This window comes from Diceros bicornis, chromosome 14 (assembly GCF_020826845.1).
Source record: "Diceros bicornis minor isolate mBicDic1 chromosome 14, mDicBic1.mat.cur, whole genome shotgun sequence".
Lineage (NCBI taxonomy): Eukaryota > Metazoa > Chordata > Mammalia > Perissodactyla > Rhinocerotidae > Diceros > Diceros bicornis.
In genome coordinates, this window is record NC_080753.1 from 18,227,607 (window position 1) to 18,250,613 (window position 23,007).

The 23,007-nt window shown below is 37.8% G+C and overlaps 1 protein-coding gene across 3 annotated transcripts in view; it reads left to right on the top strand.

Moving 5' to 3' along the window:
- PTCHD4 (patched domain containing 4) overlaps window positions 1–23,007 on the top strand; it is a 195,315-nt gene that overhangs the window by 40,315 nt on the left and 131,993 nt on the right. For all 3 annotated transcript variants that reach the window (XM_058554191.1, XM_058554190.1, XM_058554193.1), the window contains one exon: window positions 16,006–16,486. In XM_058554191.1, coding sequence (XP_058410174.1) covers window positions 16,006–16,486 — 481 coding nt within the window. The remainder of the gene's footprint in view (window positions 1–16,005; window positions 16,487–23,007) is intronic.

Consider the following 23,007-nt stretch of genomic DNA (forward strand, 5'->3'; position numbering starts at 1 on the left):
TGTCATAGGAGCAATCCAGAAAATATCACAAGATTTCAGAGGAGATTTTCCAGTTTAAGATTCTTGAAAACTATGTCAGTTCTAACTTTTTGTCTACCACAGATAAGAAATTCTCTTGCAAGAGGGTTGCCTTAGAAAATTCTGAAGTTTTCTCAGAAATATCGTGGCTTTAGTGGTCATGTTGATCCAACTTGTAAACCTGTCCATTTTATGATAACCAGCAAATGTATTAAGTTGTTAAAATTATTCTTAATGCAATATGCTGTTGCTTCATAAATAGGAGCTCATTTTTTGTTAATTCTTTATTATTTAACTTTACTGTCTATTCAAGGAGTTGCTATGCCAAATTAAGTAAGAATTTTGGAAACCATCCACGTCCCCACACACGAACACAAACATGCCCACAAATCCATTTCCCTGCTTAAAATATACTGCTGACTCATGTAGCCTGAATGATCAAGCTCCCCTTTGCGAATAATTCTTAGCATATTCAATGACCTAATCTAACACAACTCTTCATGACTAGTTCCGTCTTCACAGATGCCTGGCTGTGAAACAGGAAATTCATGAGGTCACCTCTAAGGATTTTCTTTATATTGCACCCAGCAGAGGAGAGTATGTTTTTTTCTTACTCGCTTTCTTTTAACTATGGGTTTTTTTTTTAAATGTCTGAGATAAATTTTCTGGAATCTGTCATTACTATATGCTGAGCACATGGTCCAAAGAAGTCCCTGCTTCTGTGGAGAATTACCAAGTCAAGGACAGAGGGTACATCATTATAATGAAATGCAGATTTCTCATTAAAAGGCAAATCCTTCATCTCAAAAGGTTGAACAGGATGCAACTTCCCTTGACTGGTGGGAATTTCCGATTAAGGCATTGAAAAAATATTCCAAATGAAGACTATTCTTTGGATCTGAACCACTTTTATTTCAATAAATTAGAACATTTGAGTATATTGTAAGCCCATGTCCTACAAAAATTTATTCTGAGATAAATTAAAAAATGTCAGCAAATGGTTTGTCATCCATTATAATTCCTCCTTAGTTTAATATTTTTTTTCCCATCAGGTCTGGTAAAATGTTTCATCAATGTAGACTCTACAAGAAGTGTTGCTATTTTTCTACATTGTTTTGCTTTTTTATGAATTTTCCCAACCTTATTTCTATGGATTCTCCCTTCTAGTCTTCTAATCTTCCCACATCATTCACTCTCTCTGGACAAGTGTGGCCTTAGCCACAATGTGTTAGCTGTGTAATACCTCTGAAGTATTCATCTCTAGCCTTTATTGTAAGCAAACTACCCATAATTTTACTCGTTTGTGAGTATCTCCAACTTGATGTTTTTCAGGAACCTAAAACTCAATATATAAAGCTCCATTTCAGTTCCCCCAATTCCACACAAATGTGGTCTTCAGCTTGTTGAGTGCCTCTGTTGTCTACCAGGCTCCTAAACCACCAGTATGGAGTAATCATCTACTTCTCTCTTCTTTCCTTCATTTCTCACATTCAGTAAGTCACCGAGTTCTAGCCATTGTACTTCTTAAATATCTCTTTATTAACTCGCTTTCTCTTCTCTCTATTGCCACTTGCTCGATTTAGGGATTCATTATCTTTCACCTGCATGTCGATTGAAACCTACTCATCTATCACCCTGTCAGTATTGTGATAAAATTCCAACACACACATTTCAGAATATTCTTCATATTGCTACCAGAGGGAACTTCTAACACATGTCGTATTAGGTCACTTCTAGTTTTAAAGATTTTCAGTGGCAACTATTCCAAATTCCCTCGGGTGTTACACAAGTCCCTTCCGATGTCTCCCTCGAGTTCATCCTTCTTTTCCATTCTGGATGAGCAACAACAAACATCATTGCTCAAACTGCTATTGGAGGGAGTGATGGGCCTCATTGTCCCTTCACACCAGAAGGAGTTCTTATTATTCCAAATTGGGTAGCTCAGTCCTGAGTGCCATTTCATTCCTTTAGAACCTCAGTCAGTATTTCCTTGTAAACAGCTCCAATGTGGTCCCGACAGCTGCCAGCATCAGTTCTGAGGGAGTCTTGTTTTTGGTCTGTGTGTTACTATTGGTGTTTTTAACAGTGCATTGACAGCAATTTGAAAAGTCTCCCCTAAATACCTGCTTATGTAACTGATTGCAGTGGCTTCAAATAAGCCTGATCTTTCAGTCAAAGCAGACACCCACTTACCAAGTTAATCGTGCTTCTGCAAAGTACATCCATGTAAATGAAGGATGTTAGCTTGTTTTCTTTAGGTAAGCTCTGTAAAAAACAAGAGCCTCTCACCTTATTCATAAGGAAGGCATGACACAGCCACCTCGAATTCTCTACTTGAAAAATTATAGGGAATTAATCTGGGTTGCAGTAAGGGAGAGTGGCAGTAAGTGTTCTTAAGGACAATGGACCAGCCTTTTATATTTTTGTGCCTGTAAAATAGCTTTGTTTGTAGCAGGTGCTCTAAAAAACTAATTTTTTGTTGAGTGTGTTAAGTTGGAAGCAATGTCTATGTGCACGCTTTTTTGTATTTGCATTTCTAACTCTGTATTTTTTTTTCCTTCTCTTCACTTTAATATAATTAAGTTATTTGAATGAGGATCTCTGCTATCAATGGGGAAGATGAAATACACTAGATTTACATTAAGACTGCGTTAGACACAGTGTTCTTGGCATTCTTGAGCAAACATCAGTGATGCCTGTGACATGTTACAGAATATTGGCGAGAACCTTTAATACCTATAGCAAGCATGAAATCTTGTACTGAAACAAATATATTAAAATCAAAGTGGGCTGCAAATTATTCTGATTAAATTATATTCCTCTGAACAATCCAGTAGGATGATCAGATAACAAGTCAGTAAACACAAAATGAAACCATGTGAGTGTAGAATCACCTCATCTGGCTTTTGCATGCTGCCGTTTTATGTATGAGATTTAAAGACAAGTGATAAAATAGGGAACCTATTCACGATTTCACAGGTGCTTTTAGTTACAGGAACTTTCAGTGGGGGGCCCTCTGTATTGTGGAATTGGGAGGTTTGGTTCTTGCTTCCATCAGTCTTGGCTGCAGAGAATATCACAAAGCTGCAGGCCCTCTTTCTGCCATGGAACTTGTCACATCCAGCAGCCCCTGTTTGGTGCCTAGACTAAAAACATATGGCAGTGCCGACACGCAGGCCTGACTCCATTCCTGAACCCAGTGAATCCTTGGAAGCCTACAGTGAAGGAGGATAAACTCCGTACCTCAGTTGTCCCAGTAGATTTGCCCTAAGAATGATTTGTTTTCTGCATTAGAGAAAGCCTATGTCCGGATGGTCATTTGGAGTATATTAAAGGGAAATTTGAACCAACTCTTTTAGGGTTTCCCTAAAAATACCAGATACAATCTGTCTCCTGAACTTTTGTTAAGCTGGGAGCGAGCTCTAGGTCATACAGAGAGTGAACCCCCAGGAGAAGAACAGACAGCTAGGATGTTTTGTTCCTCTTAGGGAGCACTAGAAACTTTCTGTATTTGTAGTGTAGGCTGAGGGTTGATAGAATGTTTTCGGTACCAGGGGATCAGTTTTATTTCATTTTAAGATTACTGAATCACTCAACCGTCATTTTGTAATTAGATGATAGCTGTTGATAGAGTCCTTACAGAATAACACACAGATGCCATCCCTCTTCAAATATCCTCAGACTTATTTTTTATAACAAAGCTTGTGAGCTAGACAGTCTTGTTTCGTAACTGAAGAAAAAGGTTCAGAGAATCTAAGTTAACTCTCCAAAAGTCACAGCAGTTTTAAGTGGCCAAATCAGCACTCAAGTCTAAATTCTCTGAACTTTAAAACCCAACTACTATTGCCAGCCATACAGTGATGACAAAGTGGTTCTGCCATTGCTGCCATGGCAATGAGGTCATGTGACCTCTAGTATGCGCTGTAGGTCTTTCCTCTGAACAATGGGGAAGAGATCTCAGTCCATTTCTTAACACTTCTTAAGAACAGGTTTGGGAGAATTCTCTACGCTGAAGTTTTTTCCTTTGAAAAGAAAGGTAGTGATTTGTTGAAGAAAAACATATATTAATTGTCAAATTATGAGAAATTGGGCTGCTGAAACTTGGTGCTATTTTGGAAAATTCAGAAGTAAATTGAAACCAACCTAAAACAGGAGTGCAATTTTCATTAGAAGCCTTGTCTCTAAACTCCATGAAATAGGGCTAGGTGATATTAGAACTGACACAGCTAAGAGGGTTATTTATGTGTGGCTGGAAGAAGCAGCAATCATGTTTATGTAGTGGAGGCAATTAAACTCCCAAAGGCTGGAATACAGGTTGGCCCACTTAAAATTGGCCTAATTTTGAATAGTAAATTCACAGTAATGATTACTTTCATTATAATGAGACTATCTACCTTAATATGTTCCCCTTTTGCATAAAAATCTAAGTAAATCAATTTCCAAAACCTTTTGGGATTATCCATAAAATATGCTTTTACTCACTGTAACTTACTACCACCCAACTTATTAATGTTACCATATGTTCCAAACCAAAAATGGGGATATGTAATCAAATGAAACTTTTTAATTTGTGAATATTATTAACTGAAAAATGTCACATAGGTATAAAATTAAAAACATGTATATGTGTTCCATGAATTGTTGTCATTTAAATAATAAAACAACATGAAATTTTACTTGTCTTACTAAAAGCTAAAGTCTGTAGTTATTATATATAACTTAATGTGCTTCTGGCTTATTTCCTTGCTTAACATACTTTGCTTGGGTGGGTCACTTCTTTCCTATATCAGACAAGTATTTGGAGGTGGAATGCAAGCAAACTTTAATGTTAGCTGTAAACAAAGATAACCAGATAGGCAATTTTTTTCCTCTCAAGAAATAGAGACAAAATTATTTTCTAAATCTGGGAAGATTTTTGGATAATCTTTTGCAGTAAGTTAAATTATCAAATAGAAACATGTACTTTGCTTTCGAGTTAATTTTTCATTCAGATATCTTAAAGGTTTTATTAATTTTTAAAAGTTTACCTCCCAATGGCATTCAAATGCTCCTTTGCTAGACATCCAAACATAAATAGTTTAATACAAAGATTAGCACATGCACTTGACTAAAATATGTCACATCAACCCAGAAAATGTTAATATACTTGCAAAGGTGAGCTCTTACCCTCATTTCCTATGCTGAGAGAAGTAATATTTAACTTCCACACAGAGCTGCAAGATAGGAGAGTACTTGGTTCCTTGGCTTTATTGAAAGGCTTTCAATTATTTTGATATCTTTGAGGCTGAATATCTTGGTAGTAGTAAAGAACAATTGCATGGGTCTCATTAGAATGGATATCACACACAGTACTTTCAAAGCATGTCTGTCCTTTTCGGGATTAAAAAGAAAAGGTAATTTAGTGAAGATAAAATGGACTTAAGCTAGCGTTGTATTCTTAATCTAGCGTTTTACTTGACATAGTTCAATAACTATCCCTCACTGTCGCTTTGAGGTAGTTGTCTTTCAAATAAAGGAAGGACAGAGATGGGAGGGGGAAGAGAAGGAAAACAGGGAGAAAGGGTCAGAAAGAAGGGGAGAGAGAGAAAATAAAGAGAGCAGGAAAAAGAGAGAGTCAGGAGGGATAGGGGAGAAAGGAAATGGAGCAAAAAGAAGTAGGGAAGATGTCCATATAAGACAATGAGATACTAAGATCTGATTCGTCTTCAGAAGTGTCCCTTTTGTTTTTTCAAAAGATTAAGACACAGGTAACCTCACCCACACTGCAAATAAGGCTACACTATTGGTTTCACATTCTTTCACAGTATGTCCAGTTCCCCTACATTTTCTTGAGATGTGTCCCAAATTAGTTTCTTTCAGCTCAAAAAACGTACCACCTTCATTTCCTGTCTTAGAACTTAGAAGTCTAATTGGAATGATAAAATAGACACACAGATAACAATGGTAAAAGGCAGGATGTATCATTATCAGAAGAGGTCATTTGAATAAAAATTTGGTACAATCTTAGAAAACAAAGCAAAAGAGAAATTAGAAAAGTGGAATTCAGACCTGGCAATACTGTCTTCAAGCTGCATAAAGTAATGGCATATTTCCTGAAATTTTTAATCAACCCCATAATCTAGACCTCTGTGATTACAATTATCTGGATAATTCAAGAAAGAAATAAGCCAGCTTTGCTTAACATGATGCTTTATGCATAGCAAACCCTCAAAAAAAATTTCATTTGACTGACCAAATAATTTAGGCTTTGTTATCAGATTAAAGAAAAAATGCATGGGAAGGAAAGACACAAAGGTCAAAGTTAAAAAGAACCTCATGAGGGCCAGTTTGGAACTCCAGTTCAATACAAGGAGAACGATATTGAACCACCAAGGTCCTCAAGATCTTTCCTTTGAAAAGAAATCACTATTTAGCCAAGAGCAAGTTCAAATCAGCTGATAGTTGTGTGTGTTAGCACTTTACCCTACCCTTAGAAACCAGGAATCTGCTGTTACTCACCTGTAACTTTAAGCAGAATACTATTGTTCATTATGTCACAACAGGCAAAACCACAGTCCTTCATGAAGAAGAATGAACCGTCATAACTCAAGTTAATTTAGAAACCACAAGGAAGATTGCTTAGAACTTGAGCCTGGGAATAAGGGAGTCCCGATTCTTGGTCCTCTCTCCTCTCCCACTGCTTGGCTAAGTGAAAACTGATTAGAACTCACAAATAATTTATCCCTTCCATTCCTATCAACCCTTTATTCAATTGCCTTAACACATTTATTTTTATTATTTTTGATGATGAGTTAATAGTTTTTAAAAAGATACAAAATAGCCTAACTAACCAAGAAAGCAATGATGACCTATAATCTTATACCAAATAAGAGTCGATGTTAAAATTTTGATAATTTTCCTTTGACTATTTATATGTGCATATTTATTTTTGCATGGTTGCCATCATGCTGTATGTTTATAATTTTGCAGTCCTCAGCAGTTATCTTGATTCCTTAGCAGTGTTGTCTGTATGGTAATGCTTTATGCATCTTTATTTTCTTGCCTTTGTTTATTATGTGCCTTTATTTCAATAACAAAAGTACAGTCTCTTCCAAGGAAGAGACTTTATCTTCCATTTATTTATCTTTATCTTGTTTTCTACACATAGACTAACAATTTGCCTTCCCAGGCACTCAACACAGATATTGTTTTAATTCATTAGATTTATGGGAGTCATTAGAGTGAGTAGTTCACTTTCAGCAACTCCTCTCCTCTAGGAAGTAAACTTTTCTCCAAGGTGGTTCTTTGGAAAAAAGGTCCAGGTGTGGGGAAAATTTACTTTCATAATAATGTGCATTTCATAAGATCTGAAAAATCTTTTTTTGGTGCTCATACAATAATCAGTTAGGTACATCTTGACTTAGACAAAGCTATGAGAAAGGCAAAAAAATGATCTCATGCCCCCCTCTCTAGTGCCCATCTCCATCCCCAACATACACCTAAAGTTCATTTTTCACATTGCAAAGAGAGCTTTTGAATAAGCAAATCTCCGTACTCACTACCAGCACCCATCTCCACATCACCCCTCCCCACCTCCATTGTATATTCCAGGCATTCTCAAAGTCCCAGGAACACAACATGCTTATTCTCCTTTCTAGGTCTTTGCACATGCTGTTGCCTCTGCGTGGACACCATTCCTCCCCATGTCTACCAACCAAATCTTCACTCTCAAAAGTGAACAATTATCTTCACTTGGGTAATTGTTATTCATGCTTCAGGTCTCCACTAAGATGCCACTTTCTTTGGAAAGCCTTCTTAGTCCCTGCTAGGCTAGGTGACTCCTTCTTAGTGATCCCTTAACATCTAGTGTTAACCAGTTCCACAGCATTTATGTTTCTTTAAAAAAACACTTGCCTGCTTACTTATCTTTCCCCATCTCCCACTCCACTCCAGAGCCACAGGCTCTTCAAAGATAAGGACTAGCTATTCACCACTCTAGCCTCAGTAATTGGCTGACACAGGCACACAGAGCCTGGGCTCACTGAATATTTCTTGAATGAATGAATGACCTTGCCCTTCTTGCCTGTTTCCACCTGTGTGTCATGTCCTTGGGTACCCCACGAATTTACCACCATAGTGTCCCATGTAGGTGCCTGCAGTGTCTTCACTTTTGATGTGCCCTAACTTTTCCATTTCTGGGAAGGTGTCTTGGGCTCTACACTGAGGTTTGCCTCTGTAGATTGTCAGTCTGATCTGCTTTTCCACTCAGAGGTGCTAATGGCCCTGGTGTCACACTCTTTATGTAGCATGTAGTTGTAAATTAGTCTTTTTTGGAGAGAGTTTCTTAGCTAAAGGAAAGGCTATACTGGCAGGACTTTCAATCCCTCTCCTGAAGGGTGCACTGTACCTAGGGCCTTTCTTTATCCCTCAAATGCTCCGTGAGTGATGGCCAGCTTCCCTTATGTGGAACAGCATCAAAGCTAAATCTCCTTTGATAAGGAATACTTGCCTGTGAGTGATTATCGTGATCCCTTTGTGAAAGACTCACTTAAAATAGTAATACTGCTTTTTATGGAAATATTTGGGATAGGCTCACTAATATGAGTTACAGAGAAGCAAAAAGATCATTGTTATATGCCTCACATTTAACATAGATGTTAACTCTACTTCCACACATTATTTATAAATTTGTATAAAGATTTTGCATAAGTAAAGGAGAAATTACAAGGATTTATTCTATTATGTGATAAATAAACCAATACAGTGGAGAGGATACACTTGAAATAGAGATCTGAAGATAAAATGAATTTTACTGTCTAAGAAATAAATTAATTCATCCAGGCTACCGAGAGATGATTTACATCTAGGTAAAATGGGGCAAATTCTTGATCTTTTTCCATTTGAGAAGAATTCTCTCTGGAAGTTATTCAAAGAAAGAGGAGAAAAAGCTACTGGGTCCGGAGTCAAAGAAGATAAGAAGCTTCTTGTTTCTATAGAAATGAGCACGTGTCCTCTTCTGTTTCTCCTTCCTTCTTATTTCTTTTTTTTTCCTTTAGGGCAGATTTCTCTGGCCTACTTTGTAGCATCTAATGACTTCACCACAGATGAATCATTAAATGCAGAGCTAATAAAGCCTTTAGAGGTAATATAAGCCAAACTCTTTATTTTGGAGATGGGGGAGTTGGCATTCAGAGAAGTCAAACAGCATGTCCTCTGTCACCCTGCTGTACAGTCACACAACTGGAACTTCCAACTATGTGTCTGGACCTTATCTGTGCCCTGTGTTCCTTTCATCACATTACAGATGTGTACTGAGAAACGTGGAATGATTTTAGATGGCTAAATGTATAAACAGTATCCTTTCAAATATTTAGTTCATGACATATATTAATAAGAATAATATCCAACACTTTCTGGGCACTATTCTACATGTTTTTTATGTATTAACACAGTTGATCCTCACAATGCCTTATGATTCTTAATTTAACCAATAAGAAAACTGACATCCAGAGAGCTTAAGAGATGTGCACAGCTTGTCAGTGTTGACGCTAGGACTCTAAGTGAGACGGTTGAACTCGAGTCTGTGTACATAACTGCTATATTGTACTTCCTTTCATTCAAGTATATTCATAAATTATTCAAACATATGTTCAGTGGTGTTGAGAACATGAGCATTGGAGTCAGAAACAGGAGTCAGGTGATTGGCCATGCAGCTTAGTAGTTGTATAACCTTATTCAAATTACCTTCTCTCACTTGGCCTCTATGTCCTCATTGGTGACTTGAGGCTACTCAGTATAGCACTTCCTCACAGAGGAACAGGAAGAGTTGCCTAGGATAATGCAAATGAAGTTCTTAAGTCTTGGAACCAAGTCTGCTACGTGTGTTAAAAATTTCGGGCCAAGTCTCAGTTAATTGATACGCTGGAGTGCTTTGTTAAACTTATTTTATATTCTGGTTGGCTAAAGTTCTTATTTCATTTCAACAACACAGAAACATTATTTTTTAACCTTCCTCTTTGAAAAAAATCAAAAATACACCACTGTACTCTCCTAGCTCAGTAATATGACATAAGAAATTTAATTTATTCTTTATGAGGACATTTTAATGCTTTAAATCCTTCATTTTGAAAATGACAATGACTTTTGATTCTTTTTTTTAACTAAATATCTTGTAGGAACTTGCTTTCTCATTATTTGCTTATTTCTACTAAACATGAAGCTCTGGAGAGGAAATTCAAGATAGTTGATGATTTCATTTAATCCTAGTTTCTATATATATACTTGATACTCAGAATAAAATAAAGAGATATGTTAGGAAATAAATATGAGAAAAAAATCTTGTTTAAATAAACAAGCAAACGAACAACAACAAAAAACCCTTATCATTCCTTTAGAAATGTCACTACCTACCATACATAGGAAGATTTTTTTTTCAGCAATAAAAGACAACTGATCATCTAAAAGTTTCCAGTATCCTTGCAGTGTCTACCTCATCAAAAATCCATGAAATCTGAATTACAATTGTCTTGGGCAGGAGCTGTGCTGCCAGATTATCTTGCATTTGCAGAAAGTATCTTCATGTCAACCTAGCACATATATTGAGCAGATAGACACCTATTCCTCTATAATTTCAAAGCATCATCAAGTAATTTTTTTCTCTGCACAATTATTTATGACATTAATATCTTTTTCGTCTCCTATCTCCTTAAGAATTTATTCTTTGATCTTATCTCTGAGAGTTTAATTTCCTTTTCCACTGTAGAGGTGTGGATTGGGTGGGAGTAATTTTAAAAGCTACAAAGTAGTAACCTTAAACTAAATAAGACCTAAACAGCCCAAGATTTTTTTTCTGGCATTACTGTTCCTGGAGAGATAATGTGATGAGATGTTTCATGGCTGTGAGCTAGCGTTGTGACCTGTAATTCCATTGATTCACCTTGGAACAATGTACCTATTAGAGACTGCCTTGGCTGACATTTTTTCATGCTGCATCAAGAACCTGAAATACTGCACAGACTTCCTAACTGAGCTCTTTTCTTTAGAATCATCTCTGCTCCCTAAATCATGTTCCACAATGCAATGAGAGTGAGTGCTCCAAAAAGTAAATCATGCCGTTCCTCTGCTTAAAACTCACCAGTAATGGGGCCAGCCCCGTGGCATAGTGGTTAAGTTTGTGCACTCCGCTTTGGTGGCCTGGGGTTCACAGGTTTGGATCCCAGGCGCAGACCTACACACCACTTATCAAGCCATGCTGTGGCAGGCGTCCCACATATAAAATAGAGGAAGATGGGCACAGATGTTAGCCCAGGGCCAGTCTTCCTCAGCAAAAAAAGGAGGGTTGGCAACAGATGTTGTTAGCTCAGGGCTAATCTTCCTCATGAAAAACATCAAAACTCACCAGTAGTTCCTATTGCAGGACAATTAAGTCCAACTCCTTAATAAGGCTTTTATGACTCTTAAAGAAGAGGCCCTGCTTCCGTCTGTAGTCTGTAGCCTCAAATCTCATCACTTCCTTCACTTCCTTAGCACATTGTGCTATTCTTTGCCTCCAGGCCGTGATGCATACAAATCCTTTTTTCAGGTACTTGCTAAGTCTCTCTCTTGGTTGACTAGCTTACACACATGTTTGGTGTGCAATGAAAATAAAAGAGGAAACAGATTTTGAGGAAATGTTACACTAGACAAAGCAGATTGAAAAAAAAAGGATAGTTTGTTTTTTCTGTACCAGCCTCTCATTTCTATATATCTCTTCATCTGTGTTCCTACTGTCCTCAGACAATTTGAACTGTCTCTTACTTTTCCTGTTCTTAGTGAGGTAGTCTTTAAAAAATAACCTATGATTAGTTATATATCCCTCAGGGGGAATACACTGAGTTAAATATTATGGAGTGTTTATTATATACTAGGCTTTGTTCCAGGCATAGGGAAATTATCAATGAGCAAGACAGGAATGATGCCAGTTCTCAATGAGCCCACATCCTAGTGAAGGCGACAGAAAAGGAGCAATTAAATGATTAAATAAGATCATTTCAGATAGAAATGGTTTGTGGGAAGAAAATAAAATAGGACTATGTGATAGGGTGATTGCTGGGAAGGAGGTGTCTGGGTTACGTTGTGTGGTTTCAAGGGTTTCTTTGAAGCTAAGGCCTCCATGAGGAAGTAGCCCTGGCCCTAGAAGAATAAAGGAAAGCCGTCCAGGTGGAGGGGACGGCAGGTGCAAAGGCCACGAGGTAAACATTGGCTTGGTGTGTTCAAGGAGGAAGAAAGGCCAGAAAAGCTGGAGCAGAGCTCCAGAGGAGGAGTGGTCAGTAGACGAGGTCTGAGGGCTCAGCAAGCAATGGGCTATTCAGGGCCTTGCAGTCCTGGTAAGGGGTGCTTATTTTATTCCTCATGCAAGTGGAAGCCAGTAGAAGGGTTTAGGTGCAGAAATGATGTGGTCTCATTTAGAATTGTACAAGTAGGTTCTGGCTTCAATGTGGAGAAAAGATCGAGGAAGAACAGAAATGGACACAAAGATAAGAGTTAGGGACCGTGACATTCATCTCACGTTAAGGATGTCAGTTCAATTCAGTGAAACACTGAAACAGGATGGCATTGAAAGCAACGTGTTACCATCTTGTCATATCTTTATTTTAAGATTTAACTTCATTGGGACATAAAAGCGATTTCTGCACTTACGGGAATTTCAGAATTTGTGTAGGAGGTTTTATTGGGAAAGGAAGAAGCTGAATCTACGAATGTGTTAAATGGCAGGCGATTGGTTTAGTGGAGAGGAAAATAGTGGAAAAGGGGATCTACAGGTGAAATAAGTTTTAATCATAAAGAACATTTAGTGGGGAGCAGGAACCGAAGTGGCTTCCCTGACATCACCCCCATAGGATTCTAGAAAGTACTGGATTTGGAATCAGAAGAACTGGGTTGAAACCCTAGGTTCCTCACTTTAACTAATAGGTTTGCCTTCTTTGAGCCTCTGTGTTTGCTCGTCTATTAAACAGGACAGTTCTACCTGGTGATTGGTAAGCTTTCGTCCAGATGTAAAAATAATCAATTTATGGCTCCATTAGTTATAATGATATAATTCTTGACATTCAGATCTCTTCAGAGAAACTTTATAGATGATATTTTCATAGAATAATAGAGCTGAAAATCTTGTTCCATATCATGTAAACATTTACTTATATACTCATACCTGCTCATTTTAGAAGTGAGAAAGCTGAAACCTAGAAGGAGAAATGAACCAGCTAAGGGTTTTTTATCCCATTAGTGTGAGATGCATGCTGCAACCCAGGTCAAATGACTCCTGATTAAGTGCTCTCTCCATTAATCACACCTGACTTCTTAGAAGTCCAGGGAACTTCTGCCCAGAGGATAATTACAATATATGTTATACTCTTTCTTTGTTTCTTCTACATAGAAGTACCTATAAATTGGTTAGTTTGGAAAACTGATGAACTCTTCTACCATTCCTTACAAAATAGTAGAATTTTTTCTTACAAATAATGTATAAAAGTGTGTTTCCCAGGACCGTACTGAGTAGGGTGATTGGGCCAATGGCTTGTGTAAGATGTGGACCGTTCAATAGAGCTTTCAATTCAAGGACATCCAAAGGCCTTTATTCTGTTCTGGTGCATGGAGTAGAGCAGATTAAGAGAAAGAAATTCTTTCTATTTGTTACATTGATTTAAATATAATTGGATGAGAGCATATCTTTTATGAAGTAATTTTTATAAAAAATGGAAATTAGACAACTTCAAAAGCAGGAGTGAGCAGCTAGCCAAACCCAATGAAGATCAGTTATTTAAAAATCTATATATTGCCTTCTTTAAAACTTTGACTTTTGTCCAGACACATTATCAGCAGCCTCTTTGATCCACTGTAATCTCCAAATGAGGCCTGAGGGATGCATAAATCTTTATTCCGCTGCTAAAGGATGCTACAGATCCCTGAGAAATCTTTTTGATGACAGAAATGAGTCAAGACAGACAGAGCTGCACATTCTTAAGTGAATAAATAAAGCTTTTAAAATACTTTCTCTTTCAAATAATCAGAAGCACAAGTCAACATCGCAGACAGGATTTCAAAGAAGTAGAAACAAGGGTGGAGCTAAATATTAGACTAAGCTTAAAACAAAAATAAACAAGCCTAATTGAGGAGCCATGTGGCCAGTACTGGAAGAGTGGAAAACCACATCCCACAATCTCTCAGTGCGGGACAGGATTCCCACTCCTTCCTGAAAGCTTTCTTGCCTTTTCACTTGCATCTCATCAGAGATGGGTTTTAATCAATAGAGAGCCTTGGAAACCTACAGCTGGAATTTCTCTTTGAGCTTTATAAGGAAAAATAATGGGGAAATTACAAAGATGCCTTGGAAGTGGGAGATACAACAAGCAAAGGAAAAACTAACCCTCAAATTAAATTCTTCAGAAATACATTGTTCGTTTAGAGTTGGTCAGGTTGAGTTAAAGAGAAAGATTGTTTTTATTTAACATGTAGGGGAAAAATGGGCATGTGGCGTGACTATCAAATTTCTTTCTCCCAATTCTTGATGAACCTACTAACATTTGTACTCTGTAAATTTCTCAAACTTTCTGTGTTTACAACACACTCTCAGGTATCAGGGTTGCTTTGGTGCACGTTAAAAATACAAAAACAAACAAATACCTCAGATAGAGATGTCTGAACTAAACAGGTTCACAGTAATTGTTATATATGTCCACTTGAGGATACAATGCCTCACAGTTCTGGGAAAACAACCATGGTTATCACACTGTTGGGTTTGTTGCCATTCCGCACTACCCTTCTAGAAAGAACTCTTTCCTACTCTGACTCTACTCTTTTATATCCTCATGAGATAAATGTCTTGCCTGATCTAGCAAACACTCAATCTACTTATGGCATAAATTTACCTTTGTGCCTGCCTCTCACCCTGTACCTGCCATACATTTTCAGTGTTATACTCTATCTTGCAACCTGCTATTGGGTTCAATATTCCATCTGACAACCATTGCCATTGACATAAATGACCCTGTGGCAAAAAGAAAATATCCAAATTGATTAAAATTTGGTGATGGCTGTCAGGGATTTCTTTCTGAGTGTTAAGGCACACTGGTTGAGATTACTGCTCTGAACCTGTTTAAGCAACTCAGTGTCCACCTTATATGTGCCTGAAAGAGGAGTGATGGCTTCTCTTATAAATACCCTATTCTTATGATCTTGTCTACTCCAGCTCATGTGAAATTCTGCAATTGAGATGACTTTTAACAACTCCACCTGAAATCTTATTGGTCTCATTTGGGGGCTTTGTCCACTGTCTTCTGTGAGGAAAAGGTCAACTTATGACTGAGGCAGGTCTTTAGAGGGAAGATTGTAATGAGTGAACAGGTGCTTACATCATATTTAGAAAACATTTCAACACTATTAAGTTAATTGTAAAAATCATTATTTTCTTCTACTTGTTCTGCAATACACAGTTGTACCCCCAGAATATAAAGAATGAGTATGAATGTTTGTAATGTTTGTGTGTGTGTTGGTGTAGGTGTGTGTGTTAATCCTGGAAAGTTTAGCATATATTTATTAAATTAATTATTATTTTAATTTTTGAAATATTGTTAACTCATGCCATGCTTCAATTTTGGCTGAAACTGAATCATAAAACTTGATCCTGCATAAAGGAGTTATAATTGATTGTTACAGAAGGAAATGGTGGGAGTGAGGGTATGGATGAGATCAAAATAACATTTATGTACATTTTCTTATGCATGTGGCAAGTCTCGTATAGCTTCATAACCCTCTTTGCATCTTTTCTAATCCTGATCATCTTGCATGGTATCCCACGTAGCTCCAAGAGGTTGAATATAAAAACCCAACATGCCACTCCATCCGCATCAGTTCCACAATTGCTAGAGCCTACCTCTGCCTTCTTTGTGCTCCTTCACTTAGAGTAAGAATCTGTTCTCTGGAATGTGTATCCCTCTGGTGACTTAAGTCTCCCTTTTTTCTGTTTTCAAGGATGGGAGGAACAGTTTTATTGGACACCAACTGGGCGGGGTAGTGGAAGTGCCAAACAGCAGGGACCAGCGGGTCAAGTCAGCCAGAGCCATTCAAATCACCTACTACCTCCAGACCTACGGCTCTGCCACCCAGGACCTCATAGGGGAGAAGTGGGAGAATGAGTTCTGTAAGCTTATGAAGAAGCTCCAAGAGGAGCACCAGGACCTCCAGCTCTACTCTTTAGCATCCTTTAGCCTCTGGAGAGACTTTCATAAGACCAGCATCCTGGCCAGGAGCAAGGTCCTGGTGAGCCTCGTGCTGATCCTGACCACAGCCACCCTCTCCAGCTCCATGAAGGACTGTTTGCGCAGCAAGCCCTTCCTGGGCCTCCTGGGGGTGCTCACGGTGTGCATCTCCATAGTCACTGCAGCAGGGATCTTCTTCATCACGGATGGAAAGTACAACTCCACCCTGCTGGGAATCCCGTTCTTTGCCATGGGTAACTATCCATCCTTGTGGTAATCGGATTCTTACCGGTTTGGGGCAAGGTAGTACATTTCTTGAATTCTCAGGTGGAAATACATTTTAATTTTGCATTGGTGTGTCTGTGTGATTATGTAAAATTCTACTTGGGGTGCAGTCTGTTTCACCTTATTGGGCCTTTCAGGAAATTATAGGTTGACCCAGCCACTTTCCCATTTATGTCGGGGAATTGAATGCTGTCAAACATTTTAAATTACACAATATTGGAATTCTCTACTCAGCTTCTTCAAAAATTATAGGTTGGGGATTGTGGGGTACAGAGTCAAGGAGATCCAAAACTTACTTCAAACAAAATTTTGTCATTCATATTCATGAGCATCCTCAAGTAGATGGTGGTGAAGAGTGAATATAATGGGATGAAAATTCTAAGAACCACTGATATGTTCTAATTCAAGAACTTCTTCATTAAACTTTGCTTAATTCAATTCAAAGTTTTTGCAGAAAATGTACTCCATTTCCCCACCTCTATGTAAACTAAAGCCTTCCAGCTGCCGCTTAAAGATGTGTCCTCTGATTTTTTTTTCCTCTGGTGAAAATGATCAATGATCTTCCTCAATCAAGATTATCTCTTCTTGTAAGTTTCTTCCCAGTCATACATAAATGGTCTAGAAAAAGGTGTGTGTGTGTGTGTGTGTGTTCTTGCAAAAGGGAAGGTCAAGTCTGGAAAGAAAAGCGAGTGATTTCTCAGGAACAAGACTGATGGAACTTACCAGAAAAGAGTTGATGATGGTCATATATGTGGTGCTGCAGAAGAGTTCTGTCAGATCTAATGTAATTCTTTACACGCAACGAATTGGAGAATGAGCTGTAAAAATGGCCTCTAGGTGGTGAACTGACATGAACAAAGTCTTCAGCTATAAAATAATTTATAGGTTAAAATTAGCTCTACATTTTCACTCCCCAGGTTAAAATCAGCTCTAAATTACAGCTTTATTATTAAATTAAAAAGACGCAGGCATGTTGTCAGAAAGTCTTCTAGCTGACCTGGGCCATTTTTGTTTTCACCTTAACAAACATTTTTGAGAACAACACTGCAAAGTGGATTTATATTGTAGGTGCTGGGGTCAAACTTCTTTATCTGGAAACCCAGCTTCCTTGTGGCCTGTTTAGTTAGTTCATCTTGGTAAGCCTCAGTTTCCTCTTATATGTATAAAATGAGGATAATAATTGTATCACCTTCAAAGAATTGTTTTTTGAATGTAATAGAATATACCTAAAGCTAATAGCACATGGTAAACGCTCAATAAGTATCATCAAGTTTGAATAGTTAACCTGGTGTGTTAAGTGCAATGGATTCAGTGATGAATAGGAAACAGCCCTTGGCTTCAAGAAATGAAAGTCTTCCTGGATTTTGTATATCGTCTTTAAATATCTGTTTATCTTGTTAACAAAAAGTGTTTTTCTTTTTCCCAAAGAACTAAATGAAAAATTTTTTTCACCAGTGACAAGGATGAGTCTAGATTTAAGCAATTTGTACTTGTTATGTTTTTGGTCTCAGTATCTTGACTTGAAATAATAATGTAAGATTCATAAGAATTATACAGCATGATTCACAGATGAAACATGGCTCATTCAAGATTGACAAATGAGACACCTTCAAGCCTACTAGAGCTTTTTCTAAAACTAGTGACAATCTAATTATGTAATGGAGAAATTTATCAGGAAAATTTTAGAATATATAGAATCATATATCCCATAAAAATAAGAAGAAAAATCGTCTTTAGTCATCCTGAATTGTTACGTAGGCTCTACAAAATCACAGTGGTGTTTTCATTCCTTAAAGAAGTAATAAGAACACTGAAAGCTACAGTGAGGAAAATGTCCAGACCTTGCAACACACACTTTTCACACTTTTTCCTCTCTCAGTGATCTTTAAAATCATAAATAAACCCTGGACAGTGTGGGTGCAGACTCTAGGAAGCTTGATGACTGGTTACACTTCAGTATTCCTGCAATTCTAGGCCTTAAAATATTCTGAAAGGAACTCTTATGCTATGTTCTGAAAATATGACAACAATAGGCCTCTAAATATATACTTATTTAAGATGTTTGCTCCATCAAGGGGGAGTTTGTTTTGTTGTGTTTTGTTTTGTTTGTAATACGATCATAATAGTAAAGGTACTGAAATTGAGAACTAGTGAAATGAAAGGAGTATTCCACAGGGCCAGGAAATCTGGTTTTCATCCCAGCTTTTCCACCAACTTCGTATGTTTTAGTGGGCAAGTTACGTTTAGTCCCTTTGTCCCAGTTCTTCATATATTAAATGAAAGACTTGGACTCTTCAGTCTTAAATTTTTGAGATCCTACAATATTATTCATTTCATTCTTCAACTAAGTTAGAATTTGATCGTTCCTTTATAAAAACATTTAAGGCATGTATTATCCTCAAACCTCTAATCTGCATTCTCCTTTATTGACTTGTAGTGTGTGAGTGTGTGTGTATGTGTGTGTGTGAGGGAGGGATAGAGAGAAGGAGGGAGGGAGGGAGAGAGACAGCCTTTAGAATAAAAAAATCGCAGCCTTGCCTGCAGAGCCTCGGACACACAAAGCACATCTCTATGAAGGTGGTGAGGTGGAATGTGATGCTGAGCATCAATAAGTTGAGTTTGGCAGATGTATATCTTCTGGTGGTACACGCCGCGTTGGTTGAAACTAGTCATTTGATGAATTACAGTTTACATGGTGTCAAAACTTCATAATCCAAAGTTAGTTGGGTATAAGGGAAAGAAGCCCAACTCTTTTTGTAAACATCTATTTACACTCCTATTTTCCTCCAAGGATTTCTTTGAGGTAGTGAATATTCACTGTGTTATGCTCTAAGATTCAAACCATTCATCCTCATCAGAACTTACCCCTGAAGCTCGGTATGTCACTTATGGTGTTTTGCTCTTCAAGCATCTTATTTCTGACCACCTATCTTCCTTCTATTCTGCATCTGCTTGTTCTTTTTTCTGACCATTCATCCACTTAAAAACCTCAATGTCATCTCAGAGGCATATATACTGTACCTTTATATCCTGCATTTTTTAAGCCTGTACCAATTTTTATATTTTGTCCTACTGTCCCAATAAGTAAATTTATGTTTGTCAAATTGTATGTTCCAGATTTAGATTTAGAAAAAAATATGATTATAGGCACATGTAGTCTCTCTATAAAAGATTCCACAGAGAGAAATCTAGCTTATAATAATTTTTTAAAAACACCTAAAATGACCCCATTTAGCTCCAGCCTAACGTCCTTTCTCTATGCAAGCATAATCCAATGATAATGCCACTAATTTTATTTATAACTCATTGTCAGCCTTTTTTCCACCTCATTTGCTTTATGTGGATGCATTTCCTCTTTCTGGAAGGAAAAGTATGGGCTAATATCGCACAAAGACTCTAAGCTGGCTCCTGCTGTATCATGCTGAACTTCTGTGGATAGTTGCCAGGGACATTAGTAGCCTTGGTTCACTATTATTTTTGCTGTCCATCCTGAGTTTGTTTTATACACCAGGAGTCTTCTTTTAGTCAGCTTGATGCCATGGGAGACATGCAAATAACGATTTTTTCAGGCGAACTCAGGGTTTCCACATATGAGGCTTTCATTCATCATCTAAACCTGAGCTCCATATTCCTTTATTTATTAATTTATTCAAATATTTATTGAGCACCTACTATGTTCTAGGTATTTTGGGTTCTAGAGTAAAAGATATTGAACAGAACTGATCAAGGTGTTGCCCACATGGATCTTACATTCTAGGCCTGCAAAGGGGAGACACTGGACAATAAACAAATAAATATAAACTATGTCATATTTTCGATAAGTGATATAAAGTATATCAATAAAGCAGGATAGAGAATAAAGAGCATAGGTAGTGAGAGAAAAACCTTTCTAAAAAAATGAAATGGAAGCAGAGAGCTAAACGAAGTGAAGAAGGAGCCATATGGCAACCTGAGAAAAGAGTGTCTCTGATGAAGAGAACTGTACATGCCAAGGCTTTGAGAATGGACCTTGCTTGGTGAAGTTAAGGAAGAGCAAGATAGGGAGTGTGGCTGGAGCAGAGTGGGCAACTGTCTGAGTGTTAGGAGATGGGGTTATGGAGGTAGTATAGAGCCAGGTCATTTAGGGCACTGAGAACTTAACACTTTAGATGGAAAGCCCTCTGAAGCATTTTGAGACAGGAGAGTATGATCTGACTTATGTTTTAAAGGCATCTTTGACTGCAATATGGAAAGTAGTCTGCAGTGGAGCAAGAATGGTTATAGGGAGACTATGTGAGAGGTTATTGTAAAATCTCCATGGGATATAATGGTGGCTTGAAACAGCATGGGAGCAGTGACAGTGGTAAAAGGGATTAGACTCAGGATACATATTTGAAAATGAAATTGACAGGATTTGCTGAAGGACTGGATATGGTGTGTAAGAAAAAGAGGAGTCAAGGATGACTCCCAAGCTTTGAGGACTGAATAACTAATAGAAAGTAGTTGCCATTTCTGTCATAGAGAGATCGTGGGAGAAATAAGTTGTGGGGTGAAATATCAAGAGTTTAGCTTTCTATCTGCTAAGTTAGAGATACCTATTAAGCCTTCAAATGGGAAAATGTGGGGTTAGCTATGTAAGACTATATTAGCTATATAAGACAGTATGTAGATCAGGTTCAGAAGTAAAATCTGTAAGTTGGAGCTGGAGATATAAATTTTGGATTCACCACGGCATAACTAATAATGAAAGCCATGGAATCTGATAAGATCAACTAGAAAGATAAATATAGATGGAAAATAGAAGACGTTGAAGAGGATCTGAGACTGGATCATTCCAATGCTTAGAGACTAGGGAGATTAAGATGATTCAGAATATGACACTAAGAAGGATCAGGCAGTGAGATAGCAGGAGAAACAAAAGAGAATAGTGTCCCAGCAGCCAAGTGAAGACGGTGTTTCATGAAAGAGAAGGAGATCCATTGCTGCTTCTAAGAATTTGTGTCCAATGAGAACTGAGAATTGGTCATTTGATTTAGCAATTTGAAGGTCATTGGTGACTTTGACAAGAGCTGCTTTGGAAGTCCTGGGGGTAATTTAAAGAGGTGCAACAGAGCTTGGAGAATAGGAAGTGAAGATAGTGAGTAAAGATAATCCTTCCAAGGAGTTTTGCATGAAAGGGAAGTACCAATGATTGTATGCTGATGGGAATGTGCAGTAGGGAAAGCTTCATAGTAAAGCAAAGAGAGGGAGAAATTACAGAAGAAATGTCATTGAGTAGGAGAGATGGTACTGGATTCAGAGCACAACTAGAGTCACTGGCTTTATATAAGTGCATAGGCAGCTCATCTACAGTTAAGAAAAGGGAAAGCAAGATGTATGGACAGATCCAGATAGACTGGTATATGTAGAGGTGGGAGCATGTGGAAATTCTCTTCTGTGCCTTCAACTTTGTCAGTAAAATATGAAGCAAATCATCAGCTGAGAATAAATTTGGAGAAGGTGGTCTTGATGTTAGGAAAGTGAAGGGTGTTTGAAAGAGTCACTTTGGAAAATTGGTGAACGAATGAAAGAGGAAAATTCGGGTGAATAACCAGGAAGCACAGGGGCCCACTTGAAGTTTATGTTCATGAGTTAAAAAAAGAAATCAGTCAGCATGGTTGCTGAGTCAGTCCCCTCCTCCAGCCGTATTTAGCTGCTTGGGGAATGAGTTAAGTAGGCATTGAGATGAATTTAATTGGGGAAAAACTCCCAGAAAAAAGATGAGAGGGTGTATAGTATATGCAAAAGAGTAACTATAACGTCAGATCATGAAAATTGTACTAGTTAGGGTCAGCTAGTCTATGTTGCAATAACAAATAATGCCGTAAATCTACTTAGCTTTACACAACAAAGATTGATTTCTTGCTCATATTACAATTTGATGTAGGTCAGGAAGCTCTCTTTGGGACCTCTTTTCCAACGGAGATTCAGGGATCTAGGATGCTTCCATCTTGCAACATCTTGTCTTCTCAGTGTTTGTGGTCACAGCCATGTACACAAAAGAGAGAAGAGTTAGAGAAATCACATCTACTTGTAACTACCTTGCACCTGAAGTAATATAGTGACTTCTCATCACATTCTATTGGCCAGAACTAAATATATGGCCATAAACTAACTGCAACGGAGTATAGAAAATGTAGGAGAGCAAATGGATTATTTATGAGCATTGACTGTCTCTTGTACAGAAACTAAGCCAAACAATAAAGACAATGAGAGGATTTATTGCCTATCAACATCATAGTAAAAAACTGATAGGGTCAAAATATTATGATTCTTTGTGAGGTCAGAGAATTGTTTTAAGTTGGAATCTGTTCTGGTTATCTATTTCTGTATAACAAACACCACAAAACCTAGTAGTGTAAAACAACAACCATTTTATTAAGCTCGTGAATTCTGGGGGTCAGTAATTTGGAAAGGGCACAGTGAGGTCAGCTCCTTCCACTTCTACAATGTCTAGAGTCTCAGCTGAGGG